Here is a 25,369-nt window from a genome sequence, read left to right as displayed (position 1 = left end):
TGGGCTGATGTCGTTACAGAAATTTAAATTGAAAATGCGTAGGATTAAGTACTAAGGATAAAAGTTGCATTATCACTTTTAAACAGCTCTAAATATGCTACGTTGTGATTGGAATTACCTTAATAAATTGACATGTATTCTTACAATTCTTAATACTGCTCGCAAAGCACACTAGACCTATACAATACAATAAAAAATACAATACATTAAGCAACAGTAATACTTACATCTAACTATCCGAATCACTTACACATTGTAAAATCGGAGTCTCTCGCAAACTTTCGTCGCGAACAAAGGTAAAGAAAAAAAAAGTTATAAATAGAAATATTTCACCATCTATATGCAAGAACAAAACAAATAAAGAAAATGTTCTATTTAAACACTATTTCAAATTGGTATCAACAAATTTTCGTAAACTAGTATTTAATTTATTAGTTACGTGCGCGACGTCGTAGAAACAAATGACGAATGGGCATCCCCTGTTTGGTCGCTGAATGGGGTTGCAGCGCTACATCAGACAAAGATGCATATAACCTGCATTCTAAGTTGCTACTCTACAGGTAAATAGTGCTCTATAAACTGAACTTTAAAGTTGAAGTTTACTACATTAATGTTGCGTGCTCGCACTCACGTCTCTTTGCATCTGAGCTATAAGATGCGTCGTGCGCAGGTTGAAGGAGCTTCCTGGAATTTTGGTAGTGGAAATGGACTAATGAAGCAATGAGTGGAAATTGTAATTAGCATTTTGTAATCCTATTTTCTTTAAATTAAACAAATATTTATAACTTTTTGGTTTTAGTTTATAAAATTTATATGCAAAGTTTTGAAATCGGTTTCTTTTTATAAAATTACTTTTTTAAACTGTCACCCTATCCGAAAATATTATTAAAAATAATTTTTTACTTGAGATTTTGATATTAAAGATAGGTACACACATCAAAAAAAGTTTGCGATCAATAGCATAAGCTCCTATAATTCTTTAAATTTAACTTTATCAAGAAAAAATCTATGTTGTATGCTTTCTTTAAATAGGAATACCCTGTTTGAAATTAAAATATAAAACTATTTTTTATTATTTATTTTAGAAAATTGAGCCATTAATCATAATGTGATAGTGATAGAAATTTCATAGAAAGAAAAAGACTGTTTAATTAAACTTAAACAACAATTTATTATTAAAAGGTGTGAATTCAATATAAAATAACTCCTCCCCTGGCTCGAATACATGCGAAGATCCTCCTGGGCATGCTGAGGATCAAGTTATCCAGCATTTCCTGGGGTAACCTATCCCATTCTTCAATAGCGGCTTCCCTGAGCTCTGGAACTGTTTGGGGACGTGGCTCACGGTTCCATACTGCTCGTTTAAGAGCATCCCACGCGTGCTCTATTGGGTTTAAGTCGGGCGAGCCGGCAGGCCAGTCTAATCGTGTGATATAGTATTCTTGAAGAGCAGCATTGACTCGTTGAGCTCGATGTGCGGGCGCATTATCATCGACCAGTACAAATTGGTGCCCATGGTTTACTCGGAATGGTCTGACGATACCATCAATAGCAACTGCTTTGTACATGTCTGCTGTCATGAAGCCCCGATACGGGATCAAAGGCGTTCTAGCTCCAATCATAATGCCACCCCAAAAGGACACCGATTTTCCGCCTTGCTGAACTGTTCCAGTGGCAGTTCTTTGTCTTTCACGGTCGCCTGGTCTTCTCCAGACACGAACACGTCGGCTATCTGGATGAGTGCTGATTCGGGATTCGTCAACGAAGAGACAGTTTTGCCAAATGTTTTCGTCCTCACCTTCTTCATTTTGCCGAAGTCTAGCCCACTGCAATCTTCGTTGTTGACGTTGCCGGGAATTGAGCGGAGCTCGCCAAGACCTCCGTGCTCGTAATCCAGCCTGGTGCAAGCAATTGCGAACGGTCTGCGTGCTAACTTCAAGCCCAGAGGTGGCCCTGACTTCTGCTTTTATTTTAGTGGCGTTGATTGTTGGATCACGGGCTGCCAGCAATCTAATATAGCGCTTTTGGGCAGCTGTCAAAACAGTTGGGCGACCGCTGCGGGGTCGGTCAGCTAAATTCCCCATTCCGTGATACCTCTGCAACGTAGCCACGACACAGGATTGGGATATAGCAAGTCTGCGTGCTATTACTCTCGTGGTGTATCCTTCTTCCCTCAAAGTTACTATTCTAGCTCGTAAAACCTCTGATAATCCTCTTGGCATTTTTTCAATCACAACTTTCCGCGAAAAATATCTTGAATCGCTTATAATTGACTAAATCAGATTTCTGAATGAGCGTAAGCTAGGACTGAAAGCCTTTTTATATGAAAAAACAATTGAACGGGGTCATTGTTTTATGTTCTAATTTATTTTTAAATATTTTAATTTTGTTCTAATTTATTTTTAATTTTTAAATCATAATATAATCTACAGTAACAAAAAAGATTTCAGTTTTTCGAAGTGATCGCAAACTTTTTTTGATGTGTGTATATATAGTTATTACGTATTTAGTATGCGTTACTTCTACCAACAAATAATAGGCACCGTTACTAGCAGCGCGGAAGCTTTGACGTGTTTGTATACGCACAAAGCACAAATTAATAATGATAATAAGGTCAAATAATTGTAAGGAGATTTCTGAAGTGATTATCTTTTATGGAATAGTATTGAACATAATGAATTCAATTATTAATTCCGCAAAACGGCAGAATTAAGTAAGAAAGTTTCATCGTCAACCTTTGTGTTGTACAGACGGCAGCCTATCAAGCTAAATGTTGACGGATCTTGTTCCGTTGCACTGGAGGCCGATTATCGAACCTAAAAGTATGTTTGTTTTGCTATTGACCGTACGTCTATTACTTAAATCAGTTGTAAGGCTTGGTAAAAAAAGTAAATAAAGTTGCAAACTCAATTATGAAAAGAAACTCATGACGAATAGGAAATCTAACAAAGTTTCATTGAAACAAAATATTACTTGAAAAGAAATTCAGTACGTCGCTATAAAATATACATCATTACATTTTTCATTCGTTTAATCAACAGCATGTTGCTACGGTACCATTACCTACCGTACTGTGCGGATTTATGTATTTACAAATCTTTTTTGTAAGCCGTAACACGTGTCGAAACCAGGTTTAAAGATTAGTTCGAAAAGTGATTTCAGAAAGGAAATCGTTTATTTGCTCAGTTTTGAAAAGTACTTTGAGAATATTAGTTTCACATTTCTAATAGTTGTAAATGAATGTTTTAGAACTTGCTACTTGGTACATTCTTAAAACTGAATGGGATTATTACATTATATTTACTACTTTATTGTAAAGGTCTCTTCTTTTCTGATATTCATTTAGTTATCAGTGTAATATTATAGCACATAAGAAGGCACTTGAATGAACCTATTCACACCATAAACAATAAACGACGTGAACCTTAAAGGAATTGACGTGGCGTAAACCAGTAGTACCTATTTTCAGACTGCTCGGATAGGGATGAAGAAGTATTTAAAACTGAAATGTTAGTGACAATCCTGACAATAACCTTTTCTGTTTCAGTCACATTCCGGTACATCGTGTACCGAAAATTAAAACAAAGATCAGCGCCCAGGCAAACTGGCTATATTAACAGTGTACATTTTTTATGATGTCAAATTTAATGTAATTTGTGTCACATACGTGAGACGCAAAATTAAATATAATGTAATAATAATAAAGTTTTATTCAAGTAAGCCTGACTCACAAGCACTTTTGATTAGTCAAAATCACACAAGAGATTACAAAAAAAGACGTGTCAAGTAAATAAACCAATTCATACAAAATGTTTAGTAGGTAACAAAACGATATAATATTAACTCCACGAATTGTTATCGTTCATGTACTCATAAACAGTATATTAAGTATTTTCTTTTCGCAGAAGTTTATTTTTAACATAATGCCCTATACTAAATTTCGGTCAGTATTTTATTCATATATGTAATTCCTTGTCCCATAGATGAATTACAACATTTTTGCAATCGTTATTGAGGCATGATTAATTTATCTTTATTTCTAGTATTACGTTTGTGTATACCGCTGTGTTTCTTAAATACAGTAGTAATATAATGATGTGTATATAAAATACAATTAAAAAAAACTGTGATGCTACAATATTAATCTCTTTGAACATTTTTTTAAGGGAGACCTTGTTTCCCAGTTTATATATGGACCTTACAGCTCTCTATTGTAAAACAAAAATAGTCAGTAGAATGCCGTATGACAATGCGCTGTGGAAGTAGCTGTAATGAACTGGCCGAGCAGTTTCTTGATCTGTAAGTTCTCTAATTTTTCTTACTAAAAAAAAAACTGTTGAACTGAGTTTCGCTGCTAGGGCTGTAATATGCGGATTCCATTGTAATTTAGAATGGTGATACCTAGGAACATTGTAGATTCAACCAATTCCAGCATATCATTGTTCAACATTATTTTACTGTTTTAAAAACTGTTGTTAAAATTTATATTACACAATAACTAACGGTTTCAGAATCAGAACATGGCTATGTTCTGATTCAGAGACTATTTTATTTTATATAAATAATTTCATACAAAATGGTTTTTTACAACTATCGCATGACACAACGCAGAACATGCAAATAACTCGATAAAATAGATCTTTTTGACTCACCTCTAGTGATTCCTCTTCAGGCGGCGCTTCGTCAATATTGTTTATCATTAGCATAAATTTCTTTTTCATCATTTTGATAAGGTGCTTGCCTTCAGCTTCTTCGACGACAGTGTTGGTACAAACAAAACTGCGAACGGCGCGGGAGTCTTCATCCACGTCAAGTTGTCCACATGTTCGCATGTAGATAAATTGTCCGCTCTTTGTCATTAGACGGTAGCAAGATTCGCCGACTAACCGATGTTGATCATACACTGAAGCAAAAAGGGCATATTAATGTTTTAATACAAAAGGTTTAATAGAAAAATATGTAATAAGTTACGCATATTTTTTTCTGGGATAGTCAGCCCTAGAGAAAAATCGACATACTCAATCCATTATGTTATGGCTACTTGTAGGTGTATACATAATTTGTTATGTGGGAGGAATCTTGCACGAGTGATAACATATTTAAGGAATCGATACCTTAACTAAATAATTTTTATTTTACATAAATTATTTTATTTCAAATTGTTTTATGGCACCTAAATATTAACAAATTAAGTTTAGCAGACAATTCTTATAAGTGTTTAGATTATCGAATAATTTTTGATTATCTGTATTTATTTTGTCTTCTCACTTAGTAACTAGGTTATCATAAACGTAACATATTACCTAATAGTCATTGTTATTACAAATACATCCAGTATGTCAAAAACAGTACTTGAAGAGAACTTGGTCTACATTGGACATTAAAAATACACTTTATTTTATAAATAAATAAGTTACATGATGTCTCAAAATTATCCAAAAAATAGTGACAACAACGATAGATTGACGTGGTTGTAATGACAAAGGCATCACTCCGGTCAGTGCATGTGTCCCTTCTGCATGAATCACTTATGAGTATTAAATCGTGGTACAACACTTGGCAAGCTTTACATTTCTTGTGCTGTAAATATTTACGCTCATGCGGGAAGTACAATGACGCGATTACAATTCAATCTGTTCTTTGACCCAAAGAAGCGCCGCACAAATTAAATAGTCAGTCTTCATTTCGGGTGTCCAGACTAATTAAAGAAAGTTACAGCTTATAAAATGCCTCAAAACTCAATACACCCACCACAACTTACTACTATAGCGTTTTATAATAAAACTGTATCAATGTTTGTACAGCTCGCGAAGTATTTGGCATATACATGAATTACTTATAATTGAATTATTTATAATTAATGTGAGCTTTACTGCGTTCAGGGATTATATAGAGGTAATATATAATGTATTTTTAATTATAATACGGGTACCTGCAATTTAAAAAAAGCCATACAATCGGCTTGGGGTCCAGCATTTCTTCTGATAAAAAAGCAGACAACGACTCACATGTTTTATTTCTAATTTTGTTTTAATTAAAATTAGTTTAATTTAGTAAAGGCACATATCGTACAAATGAAATATTTTCCTTTATTTCACGTGGCTTGCATTAAAATTAGTCAATAATTTTACCATCATAAGTCATCCTTATCTTTACTGGGTACTCCCATTTTCTCGGAAGGGGTTGGCGCGGCCGTTGAGGATAAAAGGTTGGCATTGGTTAGGGCCATAGATATAGGAAAAAAGGGGAGATTTGAATGAATGGGCGTGTCTCGTATCGCCGCGATATTGTCAAAATGCACATATCGAGGTGACACGCATTTAAACATCACTACAGTGATATGGCGATCGTTGGACATACAAGATCTCTCGTAAAACGTGAAAATGCCAAGTTGTAGCGACATACCTTGTAAAAATTGGAGTGAAAACAAACATTTTCAAACCAGTGGGATAACATACCACCGGCTATTGGCATTTTTAGTTACTATTTCTATTATTATTTAATATTTACTTTTTGTTTCTATAGAAATTTCTAGACTCAAATATAGTGAAGTTCATTTACGGTGATTGATGTTTATCGACAATTAATTTTTACTGAAATGTTTGAATTTCTTACTATGATTTTTGTAATTAAAGTCCCTAAAATGTCGAAGCGAAAAGCATTCACGTTAAATTGATTTCTTTTATTTTATTATTATTATTATTATTATTAATAATAAACATTTTATGTCGAATAACTTTAAGACGACTCATATTTCGGACAGCCGTTTCAATTTCATGTCAATTTGTATGTTGCTGTTGCTTGAAGAAAAATGTATATCTGTTATTGTTTTAGAGGATTTAGATATTTAAATTCCATTAAACTCGTAGATTAAACGTATTTTTAATTTTTAAGTTTTTCCAATGAGTTCAAAATAAAAGAAGGTTATCCAACCTTGAAGCTGCACGAAAATCGAAAAATTGGTTTTCTTATAGCAAATGCATTTAAAAAACGAATAAAATAAACTCGAGTTTATTTTACATGTGCATGCACAATAAATTAGAAACAATTGTAGAATTTTCATAAATCCTTCACAAAAAAAAATTAATTTAATTTATTAAATTCGTTGATGGTTCAAGTTTACGTTTGACAATGACAACTTCACCAATCCGTGGTAACGTATAATGGTGAACTGACACTGGCGACGATCACCACAATTTTTATATTATTCTTATAAAACTTACACTGCTCTAAGGCTAGTGGCCGCCATTAAGGAAGTAATAATAATTTATATTAATATATTAATTTAATACTTGGGGCACACTATAAGTTTCTGGAATGAATATGAAAAAAACATTATAAATGGTCAGAAATTAATTTATATTTTCTCAAAATATTATCCGTTAGCGTTAATGCACTTTTTAGTACGAATGAACCAATTTTGAAAGCTTCGTGACAATCTCTGAAACATATTTTTCATACTCTTCGACAACCTCTTTAGGTGATGAAAATCGTTGACCGCGTAACTGGTTCTTAATTTTTGGAAACAAATGAAACTCACAAGGTGCCAGGTCGGGACTGTAAGCGGGATGGCTCATAAGGTCAACGTTGTTCACTTTCAAAAATTCATTTGTCTGTCTGGCCGTGTGAGATTATCGTGGTGACAGATGACACGGCATTTACGATTATTTTTTCCGAGTTTGTCAATAACTTCCGACAAACAAATGGTCGTGTAGCAATCACTATTCACGGTACAACGATTCTCCATTGCAACAGTCGCCACGTGTCCAGTTTTATTAATAATCTCAGTACAGAGTACTAAAAAAACCGGCCTCAAAATTATGTGGAATTACATCTATTTGCCAAGTTTTTTTTTTAAATCGGTTACTGGAAAGTGCGCAAACCCGGATTCACACCCTAGATCGCCACTATACGGAACTTGACACAGGAGATAATAAAAATCGGTTCTCACTACTCAAAGGATATTGAGAGAAAAACGCATTGAATAAGAGAATAGCAAACTCAACTATTAAAATAATTGCTCCTTATAATAAAATTTAGGCGCTATTTATAAAAATGAATCTTCATGCGTGAAAAGCCACTCGTAGAGGTGGATGATTTTCTTCAAAATTAAATGGAACCACTATGTCGGTACCCTCTTTCCAACAAAAAAAGAATCATGAAAATCGGTGCACAAATACCGGAGTCATCGCGTAACATACATACAAAAAAAGTACAGTCGAGTTGAGAACCTCCTCCTTTTTTCGAAGTCGGTTAAAAAGGAGCAATCATCCGCTTAGAGGCACTTTGCACGCGCGCCACTCTTCAGGCTGGTTTCGGCTCGTCTCGAAACACCCATACACTCGATTGCTGCTTTCTTTTGGGGTCGTAACTATAAATCCATATTTCGTCACCTGTCACTATGTCCCACACCAAATTTGACGCCCCTTCGTTGAATCTGGTAAGCATGGCATTGCACCAAGTGACGCGATCCGTGTTTGTGCCTCAGTCACATTGTGTGGGATCCACCGAGAGCACAGCTTTTTCACGCCTAAATGTTTGTGTAGTATTGATTGTTTGATTTTGATTGATTGAGATTTGACTCATGCCTATACCTAAGGATGCCCGAATCTCATGGTATATCACATGCCTGTCTGTTTTGATCATACGGCGCACAGCATCGATGTTTTTCTTGTTCACACAAGTGGACAGGCGACCATCACGAAATTCGTCACTGAGATTCACACGACCGCGTTTGAATTCTGCAAACCAGATATAAATAATCGTCTTGCATGGTGCTTCATCGCCAAAAGCAGTTTGGAGCCGAGCGAAGCTCCGCTGAGCTGTTAAATTACATTTAAAGTGGAAGAAAATCATACTACGAAAATTTTCACGACTTAAATCCATGGTGATGTAGACAATAAATTTCTGAAATGCGTGTAAGAATGTTAATTTCTTTAAACTTATCTCTCAAAGATACTCTGGGGCCCAGATTGTAAATTGCCACACGTTACTGCAGGACAAGGATTCTATTGATATCGGCGGCATTACCCCAAAGCAAAATGCCATCTATTCACAATATTACCGTTAGCTTACTTTATAAAAGCTCTACGTTATAAAATGTATGTTTAGTGTTTCAAGTAGCATGTAGTTTTAAGAACTGCAAGAATTTTCGTATAGTTTTCGTATACAACAGATTAGCTGGAGCCCGCGACTTCTTCTGCGCATAATAATTACTTCGGGTAACCCACTCAGTTCTCAGCTCAGTGGTTTAGGCATAAAAACGTAACAGACAGAATTACTTTCGCATTTATAATATTAGTTTCGATGTGAACATATTAAAATCTTGCTGAACTATTATAAAAGTGACGTACCTAATGCAAAGTCGTAAAGCAATAAATTGTAATTAGCGTTTATCAGCTCTTTTTATACCTACATTTGTTGTCGAGCGAAGCAATGGAAAACTAGAAAATTATCTAAAGTAATACAATTACTAGAACTGCGATAGGAGAACCGATGCACATGGTAAACAAGTGGTAAGTGTCACGATGTACAGCTATATCAGCCTTTAGCGACTTGTATTTCTATTTGTGTCATCTTTATACCTACATGGTATTCGCTGGCGGGCTCTTTCTCTCTCGCCCACCCGTTTCCCCTAAAAGAGCAAAATACTTTGACTCAAACTCACTCTGAAATATATTTTTATTTTGTAGGTAAATAAATTACACTTGAAACCGTCGCGTTCATTAAACTCTACTGCTCATTCGTAAAGCAGATTTCCCTGAGAAGAATTATTATATTACAGGAATACATTAAAAAAATACTTTTACATACATTTACAACAGACTTTTAATATGAAATATTAAAATAGAATAACTGTATCAAATTGAATTTAATGTAAAAGTGATCTATAGAACTTCCAGACCTTTATTAAGGTGCAAAAAATACATAAAAGCATCTCAAATAATGAAACATTTCTTTTAAGAGACACGCTTTGAAGTAAAGACAGATACACTGAAAAAAAAGTGCCCTTTTCATCTTTTACCACAGCAAATTCTATCATTTCTGTCCAGTTCATACTATTTCCTTTGTCATCATTGTTAATTAAATTATTTTTTTATTTGGGTAAATAATATTTAATATTGGTTGAAAAAAACAGAAAGTTAAATAACCATAGAGCACCAGAGCTCTAATGGTTGTTTAACTTTCTGTTATTTTTTTGTCAAAATTTGAAAATGAAAAATAACCGACTATCATTTTTTTACATCCAGTGGTTCGAGGTTGACTACGTATTCTAGTAAATTGCAAAAAAGGGTTTTATACATTAAAGTTTATTTATTTTAATTAATGTTACATGTTATGGTTTCTATTTTATCAGAAAACTGATTTTTATTTAATTTAATTTGTATTGAATTATTCAATATTTTTTTGTGAAATTTCTCCACTAGTTTGTTCTAATTATTAATACAAAGATACGGGCCGGTTTCGAATCGACGTCTTCTAGCAAACCGTGTCAGATGCTATGCCTACTAAGCCACGAAACGAACCTCACGAATTTTTCCATGTGCTTGTTTATCGGATCTTTGTATTTGGTTTTCAAAGATTTTTTAGCCGTAGCGCCATCTATGAGAAATCTATGAAAGTATTTCGTCACCCAGTTAGGTAACTTGAGAGCTACCAGACTAATTAAAAACAATATTTTCAATAAAACGTCCTAGATATATTAAAAGACGGTGATTAACTGCACTTTACGTCTAATTATAATTGTTTTAATATAAATGTTACTGTTTTATATTTTCACTTTTTTGTTCTACTTAAATTTGCCGGTGTAAATATTTCTTTCATGCCAGTATATAACAGACATAGTTATTTGAGATCATGTTGGAAACCGATGCGTAACGTCTTTTATAAAATACCACACACATGGTTACTTAAGAGCGATTACACATGGCGACTTTTAGCAGCGATGCAGTAGCGATGCAATGGCTAATCGTCTACCTTTAGACACGCACGATTTTAAGCAGCGATGCAAGCGCGACTGTATCGATACAAACGCGCGATTGCATCGCTACACTTGGGATTCAAAGGTGATTGCATAGAAGCAAACGCGCGACTGCATCGATACAAACGCGCGCCTATAAATCGCAAATGTAGCGATGCACTCGCGCTTTTCACGAACACGCGTGTGCATCGCTGCTAAGAGTCGTCGTATGTAACCAGTCTATGGGTCAGTCAGTAATTATCTGTTTATTTATTTATTTATTTATTCATGGAAAACCAACAGCTTTACAACAAATTAAAAAACATCAACAAATACATTACAGCCAATTAAAGGTTTTTGTAGTACAAAAGTGTTGTGGTGCAACGTGTTTTCAACGCATTTTCTTGAGTTTCCTTTTTGCATCCACTTGTTCCACTAATCCTTTGGAAAGCCAAACTACTAAGTTTGGTTTTCCAAATCTTTGTTTTTTCTCTTGACGTTGGTCATGGAGAAGTTATGTTCAACCTAGACTTGGTCTCTTTAGATTTCTTGAAGTACGTCAAATAAAGATTGCATTGGTCTTTTTTGGGATTATAAAATGACAAGTTCTTCGATTCAAATCCAATCTTGGTTTTCACAATGAAAGAAAACTATTATCTCACAAAATTTTTGGTTTCTTATACAACATGTTGGGCGTACAACTTTTAGAGGAGAATGTTTACTTTTGCACTTTTAACTGTTTTGTCGACCTCGTTGGCCCAGTGGTTATTTGATGAAGGTTCGATTCCAAATTCGTAGGATCATAGGCAATGAACTTGTTTAAATCCCCTTAATCAATTAAAGGGTCCAGTGAAAGCCAGCGTTGTGGCTCCGCCGCAGTATTTGCTGAGTTTGGCCCCTTTCAGTGCAATACACTTTAAGCATTCAATCATAATATACTTGAAACATGTGTTTGTGCTGAATAAATTTATTTCTTTCTTTCATATCGACTCTGGTGCCTGTACTTTGGGTTGTACCCCAGATTGACATGCGTTATTGCATTGGTATTCATAGTAGACAGTTTATTGTTGCGGTTGTCTTGTACATGGTTATTATTATATATTAACTAAATCACGATAATAATGTCATAAGCGACAGTTATTGAAGAGAGGAAAGATATATTGCTTATACCAAAGTTTAAATTTCAGTTAGGAATTCCTTTCGTATTCCTCAATAACTTAATTGCTGCTAGCTACATTGTACGGTTGCAGCGGTACTGAGTAATTAGTCTACTACGCGCTGTTGAGCTTAACGTGAATTCAGACGTAGAGTGTATTAACATTATAATATCTCCAAAATAAAGGACATAAATTAATATACATATAACTGAGATAAATTCGAAATGAATATCTTTTTAATGAACCAAAGAGGAATAATGACTATCCGCAAGCACAAAATAGTTATTTGAAAGTAGATTTGAGAAGAAGAAGAATGCAAGACTGCAAAGTTCTTGTTTGACACTTCGAGAGCTTGTACTTGAACTTGAGCAAGCGTAGGACTCTAAGGGTCGTATTCTAGAACTCTACTCAACGCTTAAGTCAGGACTTGAGTATGATTCAAAGCACTAGAAATCATACTCAAGTCCCTGCCATTAGGATCCAGTGCTTGTGTTGCCAGTGCAATCCTGACTTGAGCATTGAATAGAGTTCTAGAATACGACCCTAAGATTAATAGAATCGTGAGGTTAGTCAGGGTTTAGAGACACGAGACGAAAAATAACTTTGCTGCGGAGCGAATCACAACTTTATCTCACTATTGCGAAGAAAATGGTAGATGAAAGAAAAACAGTTGAACTTTTTTAATTTGTGATTACAAATCAGTTTTAATAAACAAAATTAATTATCGTTGTTCATTTAATGTCAACAATAGTAAGAACAAAATATATCAACGGAATTACATTACATAAATAATGTACGATAAATCGCGTAGTTGTACGTGTCATTTTGCTTTTTTTTTATCGAAAGATAAAGTCTGTTGCACCACAGTCCATCGTCAAGTTCGAATCCCAAAAACCTTTTCCACGCTAGCGTGGATTCTAATGAGAAAGAAAGCCCTTCCGAGCTAGTGAGGTGAAAAATTAATATTATTAATGCAACATTTTCATTACGTATCTGTCAACGAATTCAGATTAAATATGGACATTATTTGTAATGTGGTAAGGTACATATTATATGGTAAGGTATTTCGGTATAAGTGTATGCGTCATAGTTCTATTTGTTGTATACTTTAAGATTGACAGGCACTTACACATATACCATAAACACCACAGCAAAAACCTATCGCTGCAAACTCCGGTGATAGGTCTAGGTCTGGGTCGTATAAGTATTATACTTATCTTCTTTATAAACAGAGCAATTATCGGGTACTACTTATTTTAAATTAGTTACTTACTTTCTCGAAGCGCAATGATGACCCAGCGGACATCGTCGCGGTGCATGAAGTTCATAGCATTGACTCCATACACCTCGTGGGTCATGTATCCAGTTGCAAGGGCAATGCGTTGCTCACAATCCATTATTTGGCCGTCAATCGAGTGACGGGTGCGGTACTCCATCCTGAAGGACTCGAGTGAGCTTTCTGTCATAAAAGTCTCGGCGATAGGACGTACAACGCCAATGAATACCTATGACAAGTCAATAACGATGTTACAATGTACAGAAACAAAACAAGCGTTTGACGTTAATGTTTGTGATTAACTATATTCTACTTTACAAGGCTAAGCAACATTGTTAAGACTATGAACTTATTGTGGGTTCACTATCAGGATGTCGAAAAAATAAGAGAATGCGAAAGAAACTCGATTGTAATACAGAATCAATAAAACGATTTAATTAAGTTGCCGTTAAGCTATCATAAGTCGGGTACTAATTAGCGAGCTGTAACTGTAACGTGTCAGATACAGTAACAAGGTTCTAGTTTTTTGCTATATCTATGGTTCTAGTGTGTACATAGAATGCTTTATATAGAATAGAATATAATACGTTTATTTACCAGAATATAGTAATTAAATAAGGTTTTAAGTAAAATTAGGTACATTGTATTCAACTTGCAAGCAAATGTCCTAATATTGATGGGATTTAATGTTTAGTTTCTATAATTTTGAAATTAATGTAATGAATTTGCAAATTCCAAGTAGTGTTTATTACTATAGAAGTCATAAAAAAAAGAAAAAGGGTCTTTACACACAGCATATCGTCTGCCATTTTGTCAATTGTAATTTAAAAGTATGTCCTTGTAACAATTTCATTTCAGCTGGTAATTCATTGAAAATAGTTATTCTTATAAAGTACTATTGAAACAGTCTTCTATAAGACGGCTCGCTGCAAACTTCACGAGTTCTGCTCGTGAACCACGTACACAGTACACACTATGGGCTCATTCAGAGTGACGGCGCGAGCGCGGCGGCGCGGCGGGTGCGGGCGCGCGGGTCTTGACGTCTTTCCTTTCACAGTGCCGAAACGGCTACGATTGGGTAGATCCCCACATCGAAATCGCAAACAGACGCTAGACGCTAGACCAAACACTGTGAAAAGTACGGGCGGATCGAGTCAATAGATCTACCCGCACGGCATGCGAGCACTAGCGCTCGCGCCCGCCTCGAGTCAGGCGCCGACGTACATTTGAATTAAACCCACCCTCGCCCTCACCCGCGCCCGCACACGCACCCGCACCCGCGCCCGCACCCGCACCCGCACCCGCAGCCGCACCCATACCCGCACCCGCACCCGCACCCGCCCCGCACCCGAACCTGAACACGCGCCCGCCTCCACTCTGAATAAGGCCTTTGATTTTTGGTAACGACCGGATCATTTCGGCGTAACGTAACATTCGCGACGAGCATTACATTACGGCTTAGACGGGTATATTTGTACGTTTCGAACTCAGTGCTCGGTCGTGCTCCGCATTAGCAATGGAAATGTCGAATGACGAAGTCGTGCTTTAAAGGGGCCCCATAAAATTGTATACTTTATATTTATCAATAACACACAAATAACAGAGTTTTGTACCTACCCAAGCAGCACACCCATGTCTAAATAAATACTATAAGATATCTAATAGAATTTAATTCGATTGAATATTTTAAGAGTTTAAATTCCCTCAAGATATCTCGAAGAAGGTTTCTAGATAATTTAAAGTAATAGTGGGCACAACTTTATTAGTAGATCACAAGAGTGCTTTGAGTATCTATAAGTAGTGTTAAGAGTGATTCTTATCTATTTTCTCAAGTAACCCTTCTAAAATGCTACAAGACCGCTTGTAGAATGTAGAACAGAAGAGTTTTTATTCACTCTTCGAGACAGTTTCTATATAATTTATAGTCTATGATAGTTTTCTTAGTAATGCTATTTTAAAACCAAAATACCAAAGCTTTACAAACATAAGACGCAATTCCCTTAATACCATTGACTTACAAATAATAGCTACTAATAATAATAGCTACTAATAATGGACGACGGGTCTAATACAAAAACCACGAAAAAAATATCCCAAGTCAACCTATTCGAAATTTAAATTGTAATGTCATCGCAGCATCGCGCTGTCAGTAGAACAAATGAAGACTAAAGCGGAGTGTCGCGCTCTGTATACGATTTTAGCGCCTTACAAGTGCGGACACTTTTTAGCGCGGACCCGACGTCCATATAATTGTAAGTCAATGCTTAATACTAATAGATTTCAAGTTCCATGGCTTACAAAATATAAACTATCAAAATTGCAACATGGCGAAATTAGATATATTATTTTCCGACTTTTTCGCGCAATATTTAATCGGTTGGAAAGCCCAAATTGACGTGCGACTTTAAATACATTGTGAAAAGTTATGTAAAACCTGCCATAAAAGCAATGCGCTCTCTAAATTTTAAATATTTATGTATAAAATATAAACGTAATAAAAATGCATTTATCGATTTTCGGTTTTAAATATTTATAGAAAGCTTAAATATACAAAAAGAACTCACAAAACAAACCATTTCCAAGAAATTCTAGGCTTCTTCAAGCTAATTTCAATTTAGATTTACTTTTTAAAAAGAAAAGAAACTTTTCTCGGCTACTTCATAGTCATTCTTAAAAATGAAAATGGCGATAAGAATTTAAAGCTTTCTTCAAACACTGTTGGGAGCATTTTGTCTATAGCTTTATCTATAGAAAAACTTTAGAATACGTAAAGATCATTTTTAATTGCTTTAGTGTAGTTGATCTTGTAGAAAAATATTCACTCCTATGAAGCTTTTGTGAATGTTTACAAAACGCGATGTTTCTAAGCGGTTTTTTCTTTTGACAGTATTACAAAACCTTTTTAAAAGTTTATAGAATAGTGGGCGTATCATGCAATAAAAAACTTTTCAAAACACAAGGTCAAAAAACAATTGAAAAAATCGAATTGTCGCAAAAAAACGTTACTTGTGTTATATATGACTAGAAAGGTGGATAAATTCCCTATAACATAAATATAAGGAATATTTTAATGACATACCTAACTTATGTTGGAAGAAATAAAATTTTCATTACAAACTTGAGGTAATTTCTTCACGCCAACCACATTTCACACAATGATTTTACTGTATTCTATTGATAGATGGCACAATACATGTGTATGTACACAACATTGAAGTACAGTAGTTTACGCGCTCATTTCAATTGTTTTTATCATTTCAGAACACGGAATTACTCCACAATGTTTATTTATTTGTCAACAAACGAAGTCATGACCGGCTCGCGCGCGAATTACAAATATTGTATCCAGAGTTGTCAATTTGTGGGAAATTCCCCAAATTGTGGGAAATTTCAACAAGATTGGAGATTTTGTGGGGATTGGCGCTATGTGAGGAAAATGTGGGGATTCTACCATTTTATCATTTTGTTTAATCTATCAATTGTTGATGCATAGCTAGTTTGATCGTTACTGTTAGAAACACTGTGATGGACTGTATCGACGTGTTTTTCAACATCGCACATTCCTTGTATTATTAACAAGCAGCTTAAATAGAATTATTATTAGAGCACTTGGTTCTGAATTGTAAAATTACCAGTCGGTGCGTGTTGAGTTCGCGATTCTTTCTCCCGCTTAGGTCGGCCCCGGTATGAAGCAAAACGAAATCAGCTATTGATAAACAAAGCCGAGCAGTTGGTACTTCCACACCACAACTTACCACTCGTCAACTTTGAATATTAAATATAAGTAGGTCGAAACTCATTGATTATTTCTAACATTAACATAGTGTCACCAAATGCACAACAAATAATCAGTTTACTTAATTTTGTAAGCCAAAGAAAAACGATTTTTTTTTCAAAGACTGTTTACAGATTAATGTTGAATCTAATTAAAATAAATAAACGATTTAAGGTCATCTAATTTTATAATTAGTTTTACACTTTACATTCTGTTTACATTCACAGCAAACGTAATAGATTATTACATTTTAAGTTTCTTAATTCTTTATTATATTTTTAAGATATTTCTAATAAATCATGAAAACAGGAGATGTGAGGAATGTGTGGGGAAAATGAATTTTGTTCTTCCCAAATTTGGGGATTTTTACCGTGATTTTTGGGGATTTTGAACAATTGGCATTGGCAACGCTAATTGTATCGAATAATGTAACTTAATATCCAAGGTTCACCATCTCCACCAGATCTTTTAATATTCTTTACTTTATCCATTTTGCATGAACTCTTACAACGTCCAGTAGAGTAAAAATCCCTAATTGTAGTATTTTTAAAAATAAAATCTACGAAGAGGCGCTATAACGTGTTTGTCATAAGTACAAACACTACAGAATGTCTATAAATTAAATATATCTAGAATAAACTTAAGAACACTAGTTTTTAGAGTATTAATAGACTTTACTGGTTGTGTATAGAACAATTTTATTCAAAAATAATCAGTTGTTCTACAGATGAATTTAAAATAAGGACTATAAGAGTAAATATTAAGAGATTACACTTAATTAACTTGTTTGGTATTAAGAAGGTTTTAAAATTTTGACTTGAGTGAAATAAGTCTATAAGAACAATTTCTTTTTTATAAAACCATTTATAGAGAACTAGTATCTAAGTGTATACCATTAAGACTATTTATAGATGTAACAGTTTAGGGGGCGTATAAAGTGTGCTCCTTGGCTAACCCGCTTGATCGTTTAAAAAAAAAACAGGCGATGACACTCGGATATTTATGTAACCCCGACAATGCGCTCGCTCAATGATTGTTTGAGCTGTACTGACTTAAATTAAGGCGTAACGTAGCATTCAAATGATATCAACAAAGGCCGCGAGCGCCGCGTGTTTCGGCTCGCTGTACTGACCATGCGAATGCTCGTGTTACGTTACGGCGACATGATCTGATGTTAGACGCCGCCTTTAAAGAACTGTTCCATTATTTTGAAAGTTTTGATGCAGGATAGATTCTAATGTCATCTTGTGGTTCATAATTGCGTTTAGTATCGATGCGTTGCTAATGCTCGCGGTAGAAAATGTAATTTAACAATTAGAGCTCAGGGTTGAAAATATATACGCCGTTCAACTTTCACCGCAGTCTGTGAAGTTCACGAATGTTCCTTGTTTAAAAAATATCTATCTATGTTCCATATTTTAGGGGCTTCTGAAATACGCAGTGCAAGTCGTATTGTATTGTATTGTATTGAAGTCTGGTTAAACACACTATCCATTCCGTTATGAAAGCAGGGTAAGTAAACAAATAAATAATATTTAAGTGAAAAGTTACACTGGTTTGTACAGTAGAGGAGGAATATGAATAAAATTGGGTGAGACTTACGACATCGTTGCCACTGGCGCAAGGATTATCGCCACGGGCGCGGGCACGGCGGACAGGACAGCAGCGAGTGAGACCGCGACACGCCCGATCCGACTTCCTCAGGCTACCCTCCACGACACATCGCACATACTGTATCGGTTCCGAACGTTGCGTATGTTTTCTGAATCTGTTTTCAAAACAAAAGTAAGAACATTTTTGAAACGGTTACAGTACGTTAAAACAAAACAAAAAACAATTATTTATCTGTTTGTATCATTGACTTACAAATAAATGGACGACGGGTCTAATACAAAAACCACGAAAAAAATGTCCCAAGTCAACCTATTTAAACGTAGTGACATGTCAAGGAATATGAAAAAGCTAAAACGTTGAATTAAAATTGTAATGTCATCGCAGTACTGTCTAATTTTGCTTGCTCCGCTGTCAGTCGAACAAACGAAGGCTAGACCGTGAATGACGCTCTATATACGATTTTAACGCCCTATAAGTTCGGACACTTTTTAGTGCGGACCCGACGTCCATATAATTTTAAGTCAATGGTTTGGATAGTATGTTTAAATGTTTTCTTCATTGCTTTTAAAATGGGGCTGATATGTTCAATATACATGAAAGCCTCTAAATAAATAAAGAGTAAAAAAATGTTACGTAACAAACGGATAGAAAAATTCGTAAGGTCTGTTGACTCGATCTGTAGCTCAGTTGGTGGAGCGGTAGTCCTGGTATGACACAGATGTAGGTTCGAGTACTGTCAGATGAAAGGAATTTTCTTTGTCTTCGATCTTTGTATTAATAATTATAACAAACTAGTGGAGTAATTTCACAAAAGAAATCATGGTAGTAAATCAAATCAAAATCAAATCAAATCAATTTATTTGCAATAAACATGGTGGTCAAGATAACAATAGAAAAATTATGTACTACATGTTTAGCCAGACAGATTGTGGCATGCAAATATGGGTCGTCACGCAACTTTTAAATCTAAACATTAATATTTAAAATCATTATACCTACATACACATTATACACTATATCAAAAAATCTCTAACAGTGTAATATACCTTATCCTTCAAAAATTCATGCAATTTAGTTTTAAAAGTCCTAATTGGTAAATTTATTAAATCTCTAGGTAGTTTATTATAAATTTTTATACACATGCCTATGCAGTTACAGCTATATTTTTCCAGACGAGGTAAATCAAAGTAGACTAATTTGTTAGGATTTCTAAAACTTCTAGGATTAATGTCAATATTTTTGGTGAATAAGTGCCAATTTTTTTTAACAAATATACTGGCTTCATAAATATATAAGGCAGGCAGAGGCAATAAATTAAGTTCCTTGAATAATAGTTTACAAGATTCCAGAGGTGATTTTCCAGTCATGGCCCGTAAACATTTTTTTTGTGCTAATAGTACTCTATTCACGTTTGTGCCATTTCCCCAGACCAGAAGACCATAACGCAGGACCGATCCCACGAAAGCGTGATAAGCAGTAAGCATAGTCGGCATATCAGTATGATTACGAAGACATTTTAGGGCAAATGCAAATGTGTGCATTCTTTTACAGACGTTTTCAATATGAGAGTCCCAGTTTAAATGTTTATTAATAATTATACCCAAGAATTTGGTTTCGCTAAGCTCGTCAATATTGGATTCTTTATATTGAATTTGTAATGTCAATGATTTATTATTAAAATTTATGTAATTAGTTTTAGTCAAATTAATTTGCAAATTGTTAATGTCAAGCCACTGAATAATTAAATTAATAGTATTATTTATGTCTGTTTCGTGAATTTTAATTGTGTCATTATTAATTTGTCCCTTGGTAGTTACTACTAAAGAAATATCGTCGGCAAACATTATACATTTATGTTTGGTCGTATGAACTATATCATTAATATAAATGAGAAATAATAGGGGGCCTAATACACTGCCTTGTGGGACTCCGCATCTGTTAAATTGATAATTAGATGTGAAGGAGACCATCTCTCTTTTTTCACTTACTTTAGAAAGCATGACACATTGTTTTCTATTCGTTAAATATGTTCGAAACCAATCCAGAGGGATACCCCTTACACCTGCAGCCTCCAATCTTTGTAAAAGAACATCATGTGAAACAAAATCAAATGCCTTACTCAAATCTAGGAATAGCACTGTGGTTAATTTTTGGTTATTGATATTACCCAGGACCTCTTTCATTAAATTGAATGTAGCAAGAGTGGTAGATTTACCTTCTTGAAATCCGAATTGCTCCGGGCATATTATTTCAAATCTTTCACAGTATTCACTCAACCGTTTAAACATACATTTCTCAAAAATTTTTGAAAAAATTGATATAAGAGCTATAGGACGGTAGTTACTAACCTCACATTTATCACCTTTTTTGAACAGGGGCTTAATAATGGAAGATTTTAGTATATCTGGAAAAATTCCAGCCATAAATGATAAATTTATTAGATGTGTAAGAATAAAAACTGAGTTGTTAATGGAAGCTTTTATTACCTCAGTAGAAATTCCATCAAATCCTTCTGATTTTGTATTATTTAGAGACATCACTTCCTTCCAGACCTCAATAGGTGTCATAGGTTTTAAGAACATTGACTGGGACTGGTTATTTAGTTTGTTTTGTTTATTAATATTGTTATTGATGTTTTGATTTGATGATTTGATAAAATATGTATTGAATACAGTGGCTATCTCATTTGGATTTTTGATTAATTTATTAGAATAGTTTATGCAATCGATTTCGTGTTTATCTAAAGTATTACATCCAACTTCATTGTTGATTATTGTCCAAGTTGCTTTACTTTTATTTTTACTGGTATTAATTAAACTTTTGTTGCAGTTTTTTTTTAAGTTTGTATGTACATGTTTTAAGAACCTTTGAGAATTTTATATATTTTAATTTGTTTGCAATAGTTTTATGTTTATAGTACTTTAGTCTAAGATGTCTTTTTGTTTTACAGCTAATTCTAAGGCCTCTACTGACCCATTTTTGTTTCTTATTAAGATTTATTTTAATTCTTATCTTGGGAAAACATAGATCATAGAAAAGACGAAAAAGGTCATGAAATTGATTAAAAGCTAAATTTATATCAGGTTCCTCAAGAATATCCTTAAAACTGAGATTCTCCAGACACTGGTGGAATTTCGAAATATTGTCAGTACTATAATCTTTTTTATAAATGAAATGTGCCCTGGGTTTATCTCCTTTCGATTTTACGGGGTATTTTAACAGTTGTGCAGTTTCATGGTCGGATAGATATAGAGGTAAGACTTTACATAACATAAAACATCATAATATTCATTACAATCAATGTTACAACTATATTAGTTACGGTATTGATTTTATATCTGGCGTTTAAGGACACGAAGTGGCGTCGATGCAGTGGATATATTGTGTAGGTTTTATTTCAGGCTTCATCCGGTCCAACGTCTGATATTCGACTTTTTTAATTTCACAATGCGACTTTGGATCGAGTAGGATCAAAGTCTTAATCAAAGCCCACTAGAACCCATTCAAAGCTATACATATGTAGGTAGAATAACTAAATAATTTACAACTGAATTCATTTTATAAGTTTCCTTTATTTATCGAGTTCTTAGGTTTTCGCGATTGTTACACATAGGAAATGAAACTATTTTTCCCGATTTAAATCGCGTATATTTGTTTTTTCAAACAAACCGATTCCTTCATCATTCGGGCCCTTTACATCTTCCATGGTCACGGTTGACTGAGGTGAGACTGTAGTCTTCAACCAGTCATGTCTAATATTAATATTATATTTCCTTTATTCCTTCACTATATTTAGTAGCAGTAGAGCTCCTTGTGAAAGAGTTCGTCCAGGGTAGTGCTGCCACCTTACCTATTTCTGCCGCCAAGCAGTAATGTTAGCATTACTGTGTTCCAGTTTTGAAGGGTAAGGGTGCTGATGAAATTGCAGGCACATGGGACTTGTCAACTTAAGTCTCAGGGTGACGGGCGCAGTGGCAGTGCCCCTCAGATCTTTGCAATTTATAGCTCTGAGTGGCACTGTAATTGTCATGGACAGACGTGTAGCTTACCATTAGATGCACGACTTGTTCGTCCCGCCACTTGATATTGTAAAAAAAATATTTATAACAATTGAAAACATTGAAATCAAACACAAATACAAATGGAAAATGAGGAAACATTTCCGAAGATTAATTTAATGGAAATACGTCAGAGTCCCAAGTCCGCTAATTTACTTCAAACCACAGGTCATCATGTTCCTATCTACCGACTCGCGAGATAAGGTCTTCCGGAGAGACTATAGGCTCGACGGCAAGACCAGGGTACAGCGGGCGTCCGGGCCAATCACTGCGCCAGTGATACGCCTTCACGGGTGTCTCTGGTGGACTCGGATTTGGGTGTGGACTCACTGGAGTTTGTGGTGAGCTGTAGAGACGGACATGTTTGTCTGCCCCGGTTCCATGTGGCTGGGCCGTCTCTATAGCGAGTCTTAGTAGCGGTTTAGTAGAGGGCCTGAAGCGAGGAGACGCGCGGGCCACGTGAGTTGCCTTTTAAATTGGAAGCTATGTGCGGACATTATCGCAGGACACTGCCACTGGCATCTCCGGCACTAGCTCGGAGAGCTAGTAGAGGATAAGCTAGATATCCTCCGGTCCTTCCAGCCGCTTAGTTTATTGGGGACTGGAGAGACATCGTTTTTCCGTCACCAATGAGGAGATTTGGTAGTGGAGTTTAGAGTCGACGGCTTAGAGGTGGCAACCGCTAGTTGTGCAATACGCAACGGGAAGTGAGCGTCCCTACAGCCGGTACTTTTCTGGAAAATAGGGAGGGGACTGTACGTGCACCCGGGGCAGCTCTCCCGAGGCACTAGCCTCTAGAAATCCGGATGAAGTCAAGTGACAGAGGTCTGTGGCAACCCTGTACACTAGCTGATCTGGGGTCAGAACCTGAACTTCTAAGGTTCCTGTGCGCGCACAGGTTATAGAGCCCTTCTCGTGTACCCTAAGGGTCGCTAGGGAGGGTCACTATAATCAAAATTAACGTAAAAGATATGGGGCTGGTCATCATGATTCCATTCCACATCATGACTCCACAGAGATCATTTTGCAATCCGCATGAATTAAAAAATCCGCATGCATCAGCATCCGCGTTCTTTGATGTTGATATTCATTGCGGATATTTGCATCGTAACATTAATTTACAAACCATCCAAAAACAGACTGCAAGCCAAAAAAGCATCTCGTCTGTCGTTCTTTGAGAAAATATCAGCATACCTATATAAGCTACACAGGTTGATTGATTTTTTAGTTTTATTTATTTATAATAAAAAAACAAAATAATTGAAAAGGCTGAAATCTACATGAAAATGTAGATTCAATATCTGTACATTTTTCACGATTTTTTTGAAATAAATAAAATCATCATTCGCATCAGCACCTACTAATGTTAAAGTAAAAATCAGCATTCCACGTACAAATCAATAATTTCAAGTAAAAATCAGTTTTCCACATCAGCTTATGAGAATGCAGCCGCATTCGCTGATGTGGAAAACCCTTAACCAGCAACAACCCTAGTTGCATTGGCATTTGAGTCTCAATAGTGTCTGTGGAACGGTAGTACTAACATTCATTCATCCAATCCCTAATGATTGATGTTGCCTTACCAAATATATTATAGTAATTACTATGCATATCTTTAATTTTTAACTCGTTTAACGAGCTATTTAGTCTTCGAATTAAATATATATAATATTAGTAAACTACATCGGCGACGTATCATGGACTCGCCATCGAAGAGCAGAATACCAAAAAAATTGCAATGGCAGTTGAATGGTAGCTACTACTACTCTTAAAATTTAGAAGAATATCAAACGTTCCATTCCATTTGTTCCATCCACCAAATCCTCGTATTGACAATTCATATACACACAGCCAGGATGATTTAAACTAGCAGTCTTGGGACCCTGGACTTTTGCTTTGCTGCCGTCGTCAACGCCCGCGGGAAAAACATCCACGGGACGCTGGCTTCGTTTTAGCTCCCTCTAAATCCTAATCACCCTTACACTCTTCCACTAATTGATGATATCGGCAACAACGTTAAGATAACTATAATATTGTGTATGTAACTGTTGCGGATGCATAAAGTAAATACTAATTTCAGTTTATTAAACCTGGTACTTCGTTAGCTCTCTCGTTTATATTTAATTGATTTGAGTGGGCAATACTCAAACTGTTCTGGGGATAATGAATTTAATTGCCATAGGGTAATGCCTTGGGCAAATTTCATATTAATCCAGGCTAATGAATTCTATGTGAATAAATATGATATGAATCTACAATTTGTACAAGGTGTAAATATTTTGGAAGTATTAGTAACATCTTAGACAGAGTGAAAATCTCGAATACGCGTTTTCACATATTTCGTTTTTACTGATACATCATTGCGTTTACTACTTTTTACCCCACATTCAAATTTTCGTCCTGAAAAATTACATATCAATCACATACGACGTATTCACTCTAAGACGACGATAAAGTTTACTTTTTATTATTGATACAGATATATTATTAATATTGATAAGATAGAATAACACAGAAAAATTACCTCGA

At 35.2% G+C, this 25,369-nt stretch overlaps 1 protein-coding gene across 2 annotated transcripts in view; it reads right to left on the bottom strand.

Annotated features, from left to right (window-relative positions):
- LOC113233373 (circadian locomoter output cycles protein kaput-like) overlaps nt 1-25,369 on the bottom strand; it is an 82,127-nt gene that overhangs the window by 6,461 nt on the left and 50,297 nt on the right. For both annotated transcript variants that reach the window (XR_003310694.1, XM_026468526.1), the window contains exons 5-7: nt 18,771-18,936; nt 13,391-13,622; nt 4,653-4,903 (exon numbers count right to left, since the gene is read on the bottom strand). Coding sequence is in view for 1 of the 2 variants with exons in the window: in XM_026468526.1 (XP_026324311.1) it covers nt 4,653-4,903; nt 13,391-13,622; nt 18,771-18,936 (649 nt within the window). In the remaining variant the exon portion in view is untranslated. The remainder of the gene's footprint in view (nt 1-4,652; nt 4,904-13,390; nt 13,623-18,770; nt 18,937-25,369) is intronic.

This window comes from Hyposmocoma kahamanoa, unplaced genomic scaffold (assembly GCF_003589595.1).
Source record: "Hyposmocoma kahamanoa isolate Upper Pololo Valley unplaced genomic scaffold, ASM358959v1 100021, whole genome shotgun sequence".
NCBI lineage: Eukaryota > Metazoa > Arthropoda > Insecta > Lepidoptera > Cosmopterigidae > Hyposmocoma > Hyposmocoma kahamanoa.
This window is presented reverse-complemented; position numbering and strand designations above follow the sequence as displayed.